The sequence below is a fragment of the Haliotis rufescens genome, unplaced genomic scaffold (assembly GCF_023055435.1).
Source record: "Haliotis rufescens isolate VD_foot unplaced genomic scaffold, xgHalRufe1.0.p SCAF_1, whole genome shotgun sequence".
Classification (NCBI taxonomy): domain Eukaryota; kingdom Metazoa; phylum Mollusca; class Gastropoda; order Lepetellida; family Haliotidae; genus Haliotis; species Haliotis rufescens.
In genome coordinates this window covers 81,864,435-81,879,854 of record NW_025963779.1, presented here as the reverse complement: position 1 = coordinate 81,879,854, position 15,420 = coordinate 81,864,435, and the positions used below count along the sequence as shown (strand labels likewise).

Here is a 15,420-nt window from a genome sequence, read left to right as displayed (position 1 = left end):
TTCTATAAGTAATACGTTACCACTGTTATACCGAGGCTGTTGTCTCCCACAACTGCTGCTATAGCGAAATCTACCACAGAGATCTCAATTACCTCATGCAGCACGTGCGTAGCCACCTAGCTGCCATGTGACACCCTTCACTCTTGTCTCCTGCGAGAGCAAGTGCTCGGGGGACGGACGGGCGGGCAGCAGCCCAGTGGTAACGTATTACTTATAGAATATTCCGAATAGGAAAATTCTACAAATTACATTAAGTAATACGTTACCACTGTTATACCGAGGCTGACTACCACAGTAGGCGGTGGGGAGCACCTACAACCCGAATCCTGACTGCTAGCGTTCCTTCCGACCAGCGGAAGTAAACACCAAGGCGGAAGCACTCGATGCGCATGCACCTAGCTAGGCGTTACCCTATAGGAATACCAAAGCACTGTCAAGCGCATACCGTAAGGCTCAATCGTCATTGCCAAAACGATTGGTGACTCCAAACGGCCCCACTGGATAGGTATTTCATCGCCGCAGCGGATGAGAACACTGTATCCGCGTGAGCTTAATCTTAGATCAGGTTAAACAGTCGAAAAGAGGGAAATTAATTTCATTCAGACCGTATATCCCAGAGCAAGCCTACTTAAAGTATGCATTAGGCGCGTGACCTAATTCCAGTATTTGTAAGCATGCATCACAAGGTTGGGATACACGACAGACAATTAAAGACATAATTGTCAAAATACAAATAAGGACAAAGCACACAAAAAGCCGCCCTCACCTGTGGTGTGAGTGCGCTGGTTTGCGGGACCCCAACTCCTGTACCCACGGCAGTGGGAACATTGGAGTCGACCCAGATTGACCACCGTGCAAGGTCAGACGCCTGAGGAGTTCGGAATTGCGCTGGGCACACCCCTTAGGTGCCCGCTTGCGCCGCGATCCGCGGGCCAAGACGGTGCACACTCTCCACGACGGCATCAGCGACCTGTTTGAGGTAATGATTGGCAAAAACCGAGTCAGAACGCCAGTAACAACCTCGGAATATTCTGCGAACAGAGATATTCGAGTGTAGGGCAAATGTTGCCGCTAGCGCCCTGATCTCGTGCGGGTTTGACCCCGCTACCGGTAACCCCCGAAACCGGTACGCCAGATTGATGACAGAACGAAGCCACAACGCAATCGAGTTGCGAGTTATGTCAACCGTGCGATTAGGGTTACACGATACGAACAGACGGTCACGCCCTTGTCTACGTTCATTCGAAGCCTTAAGATAATACTTAAGGGCCCTAACCGGACACAGCGCTCTGTCCTCAGTATCAGCAGGATGTAAGATTTCTTTGAGTGATCTTACAGTGAATTCTCTCTCCGTTTGCCCGACTCTCTGATTCTTGGCGACGAAGCCCATGAGCAGGCCCAGGCGGACCGCTCCTTCGTCACCCCTATCGAATCGTACCTTGGCGACATTGAGTGCATGAATTTCGGATACACGTGCCGCCGTGGCAAAGGAGAGGAGAAATGCTGTTTTCCAAGTCACATGCCGGAACGAAGCACTATGCAAGGGTTCATACGGAGCTTCCGTAAGTGATTGCAACACTAGGGAAAGATCCCAGGCCGGTGCCCGAAGGCGGCCCTTCTTAAGATCGTGCTGTTTGAAACCCTTGATAATACCCCGTATCACCGGCTCTTTGGAGAGACTGGTACCCATAGCAACGCCCCGTACCGTAGCAACGGACGAGACATAGTTGGCAATGGAACCCCCGGAGAGTTTCCGGGTCTCTCGCAAGTGAGACATGAAACGAGCAAGATCCTGCACAGATACCTTATCTGGCGAATGAATGTGATGTTTAAAACACCACTTCGTGAAAATAACCCAACGTGTATTATACACCTTCTGGGTAGAATCACGATGCATACTAACGTATGCCCGAGACGCCCGGCGAGAAAAAACTTTACTCCTCAGACGCTCGGTGACAACATCCACGCGTGCAGATTGAACTGCCCTGCGTTTGGATGAAGCTGACGGGTGTGAGGGTGGATCAAGAGATCCGGTCTCACAGGCAGTGGAAGTGGCGACTGCGTGACCTGGGTCAGCAAGTCGGGGTACCACGATCAGTTCGGCCACATGGGCGCGACCAGTAACATTCGACAGCGAACTCCTCGGAGCCGGCTTAGAATGTGTGGTATCAACGCTGTCGGCGGGTAAGCATAAGCGTCCAAGCCCGTCCAGTCTAACGCGAGAGCATCGTGATCAATGGCCCTCGGGTCCGGGACTGGTGATACAAACAACGGGAGTTGATTGTTGAACCGTGTTGCGAACAGGTCGACCATCGGACGACCCAAACGTTCGCACAGTCACTGAAACACTACTGGGTTCAGCATCCACTCTGTGGGGCTTGGATCCTGAGGCCTCGATAGAGCATCGGCCAGTACGTTCCGCACACCGGGGATGTGACGGGCGCGTATCTGGCACGGGACACTGTCCACCAGAGCGTAAAACTCGAACGTGAGATCGAGTAGCGAGTGACTGTGGGTTCCCCCCAGTTTGTTCACATAGGACACTACCGTCGTGTTGTCGGTCGCCAGCATGAGCCGGGCGTCGACGAGACGATGCTTCCAGTGATTGACTGCGTTGATCACTGCCTTGAACTCGAGACAAGTGATGTGAAGACCTAGTCGTCTACGCACCACAGCCCCGAGCTCACCTCCCCCTTTAGATGGGCGCCCCAGCCCACTAGAGAGGCGTCTGTATACAGGGTCAACGTGGCCCGGTAGGGCCGCATAGAGACTCCTGATAAGACAATGTAAGGGACCGTCCACCACTCCAGATGCGGTCGGAGCCGATCCGGGAGGGCGACGGTCGCACTGGTCACCTCCGTTGCTAACAACTGGATTAAAAACCGTTGCAGCGGGCGGAGTTGGAGACGACCCCGTGCGGTGCAGTCCTGGGCTGATACAAGTAGCCCTAACAGCTGTTCCCAAAAGTGAACAGTCTGTTGCACCGCTAAGACTTTGGCAATCATCGCCTGAATTTTGTGCCACCGGTCTGGGGGGACAAAGAGGCGATGGGACACCGTGTTGAACCGACCTCCGATGAACAGCAAGTTCTGAGAAGGGGTTAACTCGCTCTTGGGGAGATTGAGAATCCACCCAAATTGCTCCAAGAGCCGACGTGCAAAAACGAGATGGCGTGACAGGGTGTCCGTCATTCGATTTGCTACTAGCGAGTCGTCCAGGTACGCGAAGTACCGGACACCCCTCCTATGGAGGAACCCCACTATGGGGGTGGTTAACCGGGTGAACAGCCAGGGAGCGGACGTGTGAATCATTCTGAGTTCGGCACTGTCCTACTTGGGAACGAGAAATATCCTGGAGTAAAACCCCGGTGTTATTTCTGGTAGAGCTAACTCCCGTACTGCCCCTTCTCCACCAACCTGCCGATGGCATCGGCGAGGATGGGAAGATCGGTTTCCGAATCGAAACCTGCCAACGGGGCAACGGTGAGCGGCGGATTCGCTTTGAGATCAAGCCGATAGCCGTACCGAATCGTGTTGACCACCCACGGGTCGTCGAACACTTGTTCCCAATTCTCCCAGTAAGTCTGGAGTCTGGCTCCCACTGGGGAAGGAGAGGGGGCCCGGACAGGTTGCGGCAGGCGCAACTGTCCAGGGCCAAGTGACTCGGGTTCGCCTAAGGGCCAACCGAAGTTGGCGCTGTCAGCATACGAACCCCTCCAATGAGAGTCACCTGGAGGGGCCTTGCCGTCCGTCGACGATTTGGGCTTCCCCCAGTTCCCCGTCTTCCCGCGAAAGGGCAGCTGATTGCCCATACCGGAGCCCTCAGGGCAGGGCTACTTCCCAGAGGAAGAAGAACCCGACCCCTTAGACCTACCGGCCGCAGCAGCCTGGGGCGCGCTCCGGTTAGGAGCGGCACCCAGGCGCCTATGCAGGGACCCAACAAGAGCAAGTGTGTGCCGAGAGTCCTCGGCAACGTACTCCAGGGAAGCATTTAAACTGAGCAGGCAGTTGTAAATGTGCTGGTCACGGTCCGTGGGAAAACCTTCGACCAGACGGGCCGCTGCAGCCAAGCTGGTGCAAGGTAGCTTGCGTTACCGTAGCAGCCGGTGGGGCACGGACACCCAACCGCTCAACATGGGCCTCCGCGGTAGGACCAGCCTCGGGAAAGGCAAGGTCATGTACCGGGAATAAACCCTTTCTCCACGACGTCGGAGGCAACGGGAGACCCCGACAGGAGGCCGCCGCGAAGGCATTCTCCAAGGAAGGCTTGAAACCGCGCAGCAAGGTTGATGCGGGGAAAGCCGTGTCGGAAGACTCATCGTATACCTCGGAGGAACCCACAGTCGTGGATTCCCCGCGGTACCGGCCGGGGCATGTCCTCAAAGAGGTCATAAACCATGGCCACGCGGTCCTTAACCGATAGCGGGAGCAACGGTTCGGGGGAAGGACCGGTGACCACGGGAGCCGCCGCCGTACCGGTGGACCCCGCGGCCACCGAAGTGGCCGGGGACGGAACAGCCAGCGGCCTATCCGGAGATAAGGCCGCCAGCTTGGAGTCCACAAGTTATGCAAGTAATGCAGCGACGGAATCCCCGGACAGCACACGGGCCGCCAAGAGATCCGCCGCTTTACCGGTGGACCCCGCGGCCACCGAAGAGGCCGGGGACGGAACAGCCAGCGGCCTATCTTGCGATAAGGCCGCCAGCTTGGAGTCCATAAGTTTCGACAACAATGCGGCGACGGAATGCCCAGACAGCCCGAGGGCCACAAGGGGATCCGCCGCAGCCGAGGAGGTGGTACCCGCACGGGGACCCCGACCGGACGAACCGGCCACCACAGGGGTGGAGACGGACTGTACGTACAGCCGGTACCGCTCAAACTCCACAGGCCCCAGACCTTCGCACAGGATGCACCGGGTGTCCCCCCAAGGAACCCTGCACCGCAGGCAACGATCGTGGGGATCCCGGGACGACAAAAACTTTCTGCACACCCCACAACTCCGAGGAGCAGGGGTAGAGGGGGTGGATACTGGGGACATATCCATGTCAGACATTGATTGTTTGCTATAAACAAAGAACAAAACATGGTTACAACGCACGCACCACAATGATTCACAAACGAACATTTTCACAAGAAAATAAACGAGCAATGTGAACATATAACATACACATATAACTTTTATTAAAGAAATAAGTGATGTTAACCCCCAAAACATACAAGAACAGGGGAAACGTAAAACACAACGTGCATACGCGAACCCCGCAAGTATATAGAAAAAAGGGCGGGAAAAAATTTCCGTTTGGCGGGAAAATTATAACCAAGCGTAGCTACCGCAACGCCCCATAAAAGCACAGTTTATTAGAGAATAAACTATAATAAATATCACCAAATCTTCAAGGAACGCTTCAGCAGGAGAAAACACGTCTTGCTAAGCAGACGAAGGAGACAAGAGTGAAGGGTGTCACATGGCAGCTAGGTGGCTACGCACGTGCTGCATGAGGTAATTGAGATCTCTGTGGTAGATTTCGCTATAGCAGCAGTTGTGGGAGACAACAGCCTCGGTATAACAGTGGTAACGTATTACTTAATGTAATTTACGCTGCTTTTAGCAATATTCCATCAATATCACAGCGGGGGACACCAGAAATGGGCTTTACACATTGTACCCATGTCAGGAATCAAACCCGAGTCTTCGGCTTGACGAGCAAACACTTTAACCATTAGGCTACCCGACCGCCCCGGCTGTGTATATGAGAAGCTATTCAAACACAGGAGCACAAGGATCAGAGTCACCACCCAATCCTTATTTTACAAAGACATAGTAATGATCCTGCAAGACAATCGAAGGTACTTACTGTACACGTGGTGAGAAGCCAGCCAATCACAGCCCAGCGTGGAATGATGTCAGAACACAGAAGCTCATTGGATGGATGGAACACAGCACAGATGTAGCGGATGAGATCACACCGGAGGGACTGGCTCTCAGGGGTTGACAGGTACTGGAAGAAATCATATCAGTGTTTCATTGTCATCCCGTAACTCTCAGGACAGGTACTGGAAGAAATCATATCAGTGTTTCATTGTCATCCTGTAATTCTCAGGACAGGTACTGGAAGAAATCACATCAGTGTTTCATTGTCATCCCGTAACTCTCAGGACAGGTACTGGAAGAAATCACATCATTGTTTCATTGTCATCCTGTAACTCTCAGGACAGGTACTGGAAGAAATCACATCAGTGTTTCATTGTCATCCCGTAACTCTCAGGACAGGTACTGGAAGAAATCATATCAGTGTTTCATTGTCATCCTGTAACTCTCAGGACAGGTACTGGAAGAAATCATATCAGTGTTTCATTGTCATCCTGTAACTCTCAGGACAGGTACTGGAAGAAATCATATCAGTGTTTCATTGTCATCCTGTAACTCTCAGGACAGGTACTGGAAGAAATCATATCAGTGTTTCATTGTCATCCTGTAACTCTCAGGACAGGTACTGGAAGAAATCACATCAGTGTTTCATTGTCATCCCGTAACTCTCAGGACAGGTACTGGAAGAAATCACATCATTGTTTCATTGTCATCCTGTAACTCTCAGGACAGGTACTGGAAGAAATCACATCAGTGTTTCATTGTCATCCTGTAACTCTCAGGACAGGTACTGGAAGAAATCATATCAGTGTTTCATTGTCATCCTGTAACTCTCAGGACAGGTACTGGAAGAAATCATATCAGTGTTTCATTGTCATCCTGTAACTCTCAGGACAGGTACTGGAAGAAATCATATCAGTGTTTCATTGTCATCCTGTAACTCTCAGGACAGGTACTGGTAGAACTCAGATCAGCACCGTTTAGGAGGGAGTATTGTTTTACTCTGCTTTCAGCGATATTCCAGCAATATTCCAGCAATATCATGCAGGGAATGTCAGGTGATCAGATCGCACATGATCGCATCACATGGGATTGCATCAAACAAGTACTTGTTCCATATTTTAAGTAGTCAGTTTCAGCGTTTAGCTGCTGTCTAATAACAGTGTGGGACACAAACCATGTAGGGGATGTCATGAACTAAACCCTGATCACGTACCAAGAGGGTAAACATAGTAAAGCACTACCCACTATGCTACCACAGCTCATACACAGCAACGGAACAATATCTTAAAATTACTATTCTTTACGTGCTGGAATAGACTTGATTTATTATTTCATAACACTTTGAGCATGTTGAGTAAATTTGGTTGCTTGTCTATGGGTTACTAAGTCAGTTTGTTACCTACCTGTCGCTGAAACCAATCTTGATATCGTTTCTGCTGCCCAAATTTCACCTGGAAAACAACACAGGGCATTACTACACAGACAACCTATATTGGTGGTTAAAATTGTAGACATGGGCAGACCAAAAGACGGATAGAAAGTAACGTGAGTAAAATCAAGGAAAACACCATCACACAATCATAATCATGATGATGTTGACAAACATTGTTAAACATTGTGCATCTTAAAACATGCATTCTTTGACGATGTAGCTTCTACTGGCTGACCAGACAAGTGAGTCGAGCCTTGTGCCTCATTAGTTCCAACACATCAAGGTGTGTCCGCCTCAGGTGGAGGTGGAGGTGAAGGTGAAGAAAAGACCCGTGAGGATTCCGGGGTAGAATAGGTCTTCAGCAACCCATGCTTGCCATAAAAGGCGGCTATGCGTGTCGTAAAAGGCGACTAACGGGATCGGGTGGTCAGGCTCGCTGACTTGGTTGATGCATGTCATCGATCCCAATTGTGTGGATCGATGCTCCTGATATCAATCACTGGTTTGTCTGGTCCAGACTCGATTATTTACAGACCGCCGTCATATAGCTGGAACATTGCTGAGTGCGGCATTAAACCACAAACAAACAAACAAACATGAGGTGGAGAAAAGCAACAGTTTGTGGACCGTTGGTGAGACCAATCACTACGATCAAGTAGAACAGGTAAATGGCTGACAGATCCTGGATCTATGAGAAGAATCTGAAATTCAAACCCACGAACAGCTGATCCTGCAAATGCAAAGGGAGGCAACTCCACACAGAGCATTGTGGTCAAAATTCAACCAAACCTGACATCATAGAACAAAAAGGATAGAAGATAACGCTGAAGTATTTATCTGTACCTTTGTCAGCAAGAAGACAAGCTTGTTCTCCATGTCAGGAGTGAGACGTGCAATGAAGAACTTGCGTGATGTCCGTGTTTGCAATAACTGCAGAATGCCTGAAAAAATGTAACTTTCAGTTATTAGTCAGTGTGTCAAAAGTCATCAGCAGTGTCTCATAGTATCTAGCAATAATCATACTTGTGCTAGTAGCATAGAATATATGGAATCCAAACAGGGTAAAATATTACGATGAAGTAAGTACATTATTAGATCAGCACTAGCATCAATGCCATCACACAATATATTAATACTGAGCACAACATATATTTCCTATTTACTTATAAACTATCTGATGGTGTATATTTGAGACTGATGACAATGAGTGCTTTCATGGCACGTGGTCATGTGTACAGCAGGTCACAAATCAGGCAACGCAGGTCATGGAGAGTTGTTGGATGGGTGACCACCTTCTGCAGCTTGACTCCTTGAGAGCGTCAGTCCTGCCCCACACTCAAGCACATAAGGCGCATGTGGTGTCTCTTTGGGAAAGTAAAATATGGCTCTGTTCACTGGGCAGTTAATGGGTACCAAGTAGGTGGGATGAGGTGAAATTGGGTTTAATGTCGCGTCCAAGATTATTGCACTTATATAGCGACGTGCATGTAAATGTGTGTGTTTGTGTGGCTGCTTGTACTAGTCCGGACTGATGCCGATTTATAGTGCTAGCTCACTGAGATACCATGCCGCAGTTTAACATGAATACCCCACTCAGACACAGTATACTGACTCTGAGCCAACCAGTCCTTGTTTAAGCCCCTTAATGCCGAGCGCCAGACAGGGTAACAACAAGTACCATCTTTTAACGTCTTTTGATATGACGCGTCCGGCTTCCGCTCTCCGGGCGGATGCTCTACCACTAGACCACAGAGGCGGTCCGGTACCAAGTAGGATGAGATGGTAATGTGACTGCTAAACTTATAGTGCCTCACAGGCAGCTTGGGTTGTATACATCTCAGGAAGTTGAGAATACAATTCGGTGCACACTGATCAAGTGACCGGGGTAATAAGAGTGTAGCCATTGAGCATGCCTCTGTGATGTGGAAATATTGTGTAATATAAATGGCCTCATTATTATTAACTTAAGACACAGAACATCTACCTGTGAATGTGGGACACAATGCTGTTGGATTGTTTATCATGTCCCTCCAAAATTTATCAAATTCAGGAACCCTGGCAACGTTTTGGAGAAGTCGGATGAGATCCCGTCCAATCACCATACAATCAACAAACTGAAACAAAAACATTGGAAACTTTAGTTAACTTTGAGGAGCATATATGGGGAAATTAACCTACAATGTCCTGAGACTACTCCCTGGCTGAACTGGTGTCCGTACTCCTACTACTTGAGATACTTTCCATTGCTATAATCTGATGGTTGCAGGTCGTCTTGCCTTACCATGCCTACATTATTTCAACTTTCCTGCCCCCATCATATCCCACTCCAATTACTAAACATACATCTCCATGAAGATGTGGGTTAGAATTGGTGTTAAGCTTGTAAGACTGACAGGATCGGGTGGTCAGGCTCACTGACTTGGTTGATGCATGTCATTGTATCCCAAATATTGCTGAGGGCGACGTGAAACAACAAACAAACAAACAAACAAACATATAAGTATAGGCACAGTGAGATAAGCATGGTAAGATGCCATGAAATCGTGTTTAACGTCACATTGAAGATGACCATGCCGCAAATTAACATGGGGTGAGTGAGTGAGTTTGGTTTTACGCTGCTTTTAGCAATATTTCAGCAATATCACAGCAGAGGACACAAGAAATGGGCTTCACACATTGTACCCATGTCGGGATTCGAACTCGGATCTTCAGCATGACGAGCGAACGCTTTAACCACTAGGCTACCCGACCGCCCCCAAATTAACATGGACACCACTGAGACACAGTATAGTACTCCAAGCCAACCGGTCCTGATCTTATCCCCTTAATGCTGAACTCCAGACATGGAAACACCCAGAGGATCAAACCACCGACCTGCTCTCTGGGCAGTCTCCAGACACAGTGAGTGACTGATCTGCAAGTCATAAATAATCAGATCTGGCCCTTGCAAACCAGTGGTTGATACAATGAGCAACAGACCATAGACATGGGATACAGTGGCTTACAGTCAACCAGGTCACGCATTACTATCCTCATCTGTCAGCTCTTACAAGTATAGACACTGGAAGCTGGTCTGCCCCAGAACCCCCACGGCTACAGTAAACCATCAGGTTCATACACTAAGGCTGAGAGTGAGTGAGTATGGTTTTATGCTGTTTTTAGCAATATTCCAGCAATATCACGGCGGGGGACACCGGAAATGGGCTTCACACAATGTACCTGTGTCGGGAATTGAACCCGGGTCTTTGGCGTGACGAGCGAACGCATTAACCTTTAGGCTACCCGACCGCCCCCCAAGGCTGAGATCCTAGTTTTACCTTTTCTCTAAGAAGTCCAATACAAAGCTCCACCTCCTTCTGGCGAACAACGGACAGGTTGGGGTTTCCATGGTCGACAATGACCCGCAGAAATGTGTAGACCACTCCCGGGATGAGCTGGGGATTCTTCTCCAGCCACTGTCTGAAATATCACAATGTTTGTGTAGGGTTTAATGAACACTGCCTTAGACAGGACGAGAGCCACTTTCATTAATAATCCCAAGCTGGCCTCCACATCATATATCATTGGGTGAGATCAAGTAAACTCTCCTTGGAGATGTAGCTACAATGACATTGCATCACAATGCCTTGCAGACCATTATGACATCATTGGTTATGACATCACAATCCAATCACTAAACTCTCTGCTACTGAAGCTGGTTAGCAGTCCATTTCAGACACAAGACATTCATTATTTCTGCTCACAAACTCAGTGAATCCTGACAACTAAGGGAAACAAAGTGAAAATAACAAAGTGAAAATAACAAAGATAAAATATCTGATATCAAAAGACACAAAGTGAGATTCTACTTATCATCCAAAGTCATTCTTCCAACATATTCGTTGTGGGTTTGAATCCAAGGGCCACCTGTGTTATGTTAACAATTTTTAGTTTCCGCATCATTCCTGGACCAGTTTGACCAAAGTCCCTCACTTCTGACCTTTAATAAAAAATCATCCAAGTGTCTTTTGATACCAAATAGACCTACACGAATTTATTTTTAACAAGTGTTGATAATTCTTATTTTAAAGATTACTTATTATTTTCAACATATTGCAGCACTGACATCACAGTCAAGCCAGTCAAGCCAGATTACTGTGCAACTCTACTCACTTATATTCTAAGAACATATCCAGCATGCTCTCACAGAGCCAGATATTCTTTGTTGTGACATCACCACCTGCAAAAACACATCACAGTAAATGAGAACCATAGAATCTTAATAACATGCTGAAACAAGTCTTACATGATAGTTAAAATATGCTCTTTGTTAAATAGCAGTACCCCATCCAGTGCTTTTGTCACAAGGTAAAATTATCACTGTCTTGGTGGCATTCCCATATATCGTGCAGTCTCGCAAGCAACACTGCAACTGCATCATTAGGGCGCCAGATACTTGTTGCGCCACTTTGGACATAAACATACTGTGTTTTCCATGAGAGTTTGGTTACCTGTAGATTTAACCATGCTTAATTGAATTTGGAACCAAACGTGCAGACGAGGATGAGAACTACCTGCAATCTGTCTGATGAGAGAGCTGCACACACTGTCAGCACCTGTCACGTTGTTCCGCACCAACTCCTTACAGAGCCACACCAGCTGCAACACATACAACCTTGGCTATCAGTCTATATAAGACAGCTGTGTGATAAATCGCAGAGAACAATGAAGAATGAAACCTGGTTTATTTCACGATAAAATATTGTTCTATCATGACGTCATTTCTGGAGGTTCGAAAATGTGCCCACAACTTGATGACATCATAAATTGGACAACGTTATTTTTGAGAGGGAAGTGTCAAGTGAGTTGTTCCCCATAGATGTAGCTGGGAAAACATAGTCAAATGCAATGGCCGAACGATCACTTCCAAAAGTGGGAGAGATATGACAACCCATATTGGGTGAGAAGGTACAGATAATTGACGTGAAAATTGTGAGAATATGCGGGAAATACCAAATATAACCCCCATGTTCATAAAATAGACTTGTCCAACATTGCTGCGGTGGAATTATTTAAATACGGATAAATATTTTTAAAGTGTGTACTCTTTACTAACATCCTTAAAAAGCTGTAAGTAATGTTGATATCTCATATAAGAAATAAACCATGAGTGGTTGTTGTTTATTGTACAATAACCAGTCCAGGAGTTCACCTTGATTCAGTCATATAACATCTAAGGTAAAAAGTGCAAACTGGTTATTTTGAATAATTGACATAATACCATGAAAATGGATATAAAGTTGTTGTTTTTATAAAAAAGTTATAATTTCCCTGAACATTTAGTGATACCTGTCAGGGGAGGAATCAATGGTTGAGACACAGATGAAATCTTAAATACACAAGAATTACTGAAATATCGTAATAAACGATATCGTAATAAACATCTACTATTTGCCCAGTAGAATGAATTGATGGTACTGATAGACTGATAACAAAGCAATACCTCGTGGGGAATCAAACCAGGGCCCTTGCAGTGACAGGCAAACGCCTTCACCACTATGTCCTGATGGACGAAGATCCGCAACATAATCACACACTCATGATGTCAAGGTAAGCCATAAAGCATTGGGTAATGGGAACCCCCACTTCATGGTTATTGGAGTCCTTATTGTAATTCAGATATTTCTTAACATGCCAACAGCATTAAAAATTGTCACTAGTCCTACAGTCCTTGCCAACCAGCCAAAAGGTTGAGGCATCATAAGGGCCAGTAGAAACTTGCCCTCATTAAGGGTATTGCTATATGTTATCATCATAAGGACTAGTGGACTAAAACTGTTAGTTTCTATCGCTGGCCAAACATCAAGAGGAGGAACAGCAACTTACCTGAGCCCTGGCACTTTCCTGAAGTTTTAACCACTTCTCATGTATGACCATGTTGACATTGGTCAAAACCATTGTCAGCCCATCCCTGGATATGAGGACCATGTCACGATATGTCTGAAACAGTGACGAGCGTACGATCAGCACAACCAGATTAAGAGCCATGACTCATCTTCATGTCGAAACCTTGGGTCTACCCTGTTTGGTACCGTATATGACCGCGTATAAGCCGAATTTTGAGGACCAGAAAAAAGATTCTGTAGAAAGGGGTCGGCTTATCCACGGGATACACTTTCATGATGGTATTTTTCAGATCGTGATCTGTCAGAAACATCGCCTGATTGACGGTCCGATAGATCACAACTTCCCGAAAGTTTGGAAGTTGCCACGACTAGAGCCGTTATTGTTATAAATTATCAATAAAGTTATTATTATACACCAATGTTGTCATTATTAAAAAAATGTTATGCATGTTACTACTTCCGATAATATATGTAATTCACAGCTATAATATAGGTTGCTTTGATGATTGTGAGGGAGCTGAGGGAGCTGACCCAGACAAGAAAATGTCAGGTTTTGCTGAGGTGCCGTTTTCGCTATAACCCCTGATGAGCATGGAGAGGTTACATGTTTGGGCTCTCATTACCAAATCATGGCTGATCAGTTGGTAGTATTTTACATGACTTATGCTACTAAAACATAGTTAAGGACAACCCATTATCTCATATTACTATAGTTAATCAGTCATTGGCAGTAATATGAAAGAACTGGTTGGTCCATAACATTTTTAGTAGCATATTTCTGGGAATAAGAGTCATTGGGTAAAATGTGTTAAACTAGTGTTATGTTCTTATGAGATTCTTACAAAAATTGTTAGCTAGCTAACAACAAAATAATTTCGTGAACATTGAAAGCAGACAACCATTGCTTAATCTTAACACAACTTGTAGTTTTCAAGACAAACACTCTTCAATACACCGTCTTTTTGGTTAAAAAAAGGAGCATCATAGATTCCTGACCTTTGCTGCCATTTTTGGGTCCACCAAGATGGAGTAGAACTGCCCAAGTTGTGTCTCCTCATGTTGAAGCTGGCCCTTGCTCACCTGTGATCAGGGAAATAATACTGTGTAACCATGGTAACATGCTAGGATATGTCACAGTAGTAGATATTTGCATGAATAGTGATAAGCACAAGACACACCTAAACATGCTAGATCCAGGGTAGAATAGGTCTTCAGCAACCCATGCTTGCCGTAAAAGGCGACTATGCTTGTCGTAAGAGGCGACTAACAGGATCGGGTGGTCAGGCTCGCTGACTTGGTTTGAAGCATGTCATCGATCCCAAATGCTAGGATCGATGCTCATGATCTCAATCACTGGATTGTCCGGTCCAGACTCGATTATTTACAGACCACTGTCATATAGCTGGAATATTGCTGAGTGCGGCGTAAAACAACAAACCAACCAACAAACGTCTGAAATCCTACTTGCCCTCAGTTGAGAAGTGAACAAGTGTAAATTCTTATCCCTGACTGAATGAACAATATTTTATGACACAATAAGGATCATATCAGCTTTATACCAAATGCTAGTAAAATATCAAATCTAGGCCCAGCAAACCAGAGGTTGTTGCATGAACACTGGCACAAAGTCAGCCTGTCACATACAGTTATCAAATGCTTTGGAGAACAATACAGTACAATAATCCCTGGCCACAAGCCAATTAGGCCACCAAGAGTAACTGCAGTCAATGTTATTGGACAACTATCTGCGGTTGTCATGGTGATGGGACAGCTGAGACTTTGACTTTGTCCAGATGGTTACTCCACTTCAGATGGTTGCACCACTTCAGATGGTTGCTCCACTTCAGATGGTTGCTCCACTTCAGATGGTTGCACCACTTCAGATGGTTGCTCCACTTCAGATGGTTGCTCCACTTCAGATGGTTCCACCACTTCAGATGGTTGCACCACTTCAGATGGTTGCTCCACTTCAGATGGTTGCTCCACTTCAGATGGTTACACCACTTCAGATGGTTGCTCCACTTCAGATGGTTGCACCACTTCAGATGGTTGCTCCACTTCAGATGGTTGCACCACTTCAGATGGTTGCACCACTTCAGATGGTTACACCACTTCAGATGGTTGCTCCACTTCAGATGGTTACATCACTTCAGATGGTTGGTTGGTTGGTTTGTTGCTTAACGTCTCACTCAGCAATATTCCAGCTATATGACGGTGGTCTGTAAATAATTG

At 46.7% G+C, this 15,420-nt stretch overlaps 1 protein-coding gene across 1 annotated transcript in view; it reads right to left on the bottom strand.

The window, feature by feature from the left end:
* Window positions 1-15,420, bottom strand: part of LOC124136887 (integrator complex subunit 3-like) — a 37,621-nt gene that overhangs the window by 19,889 nt on the left and 2,312 nt on the right. Inside the window, exons 3-11 of the mRNA XM_048402241.1 lie at window positions 14,185-14,268; window positions 13,169-13,282; window positions 11,857-11,941; window positions 11,456-11,522; window positions 10,621-10,762; window positions 9,288-9,417; window positions 8,147-8,244; window positions 7,275-7,322; window positions 5,855-5,998 (exon numbers count right to left, since the gene is read on the bottom strand). Coding sequence (XP_048258198.1) covers window positions 5,855-5,998; window positions 7,275-7,322; window positions 8,147-8,244; window positions 9,288-9,417; window positions 10,621-10,762; window positions 11,456-11,522; window positions 11,857-11,941; window positions 13,169-13,282; window positions 14,185-14,268 — 912 coding nt within the window. The remainder of the gene's footprint in view (window positions 1-5,854; window positions 5,999-7,274; window positions 7,323-8,146; window positions 8,245-9,287; window positions 9,418-10,620; window positions 10,763-11,455; window positions 11,523-11,856; window positions 11,942-13,168; window positions 13,283-14,184; window positions 14,269-15,420) is intronic.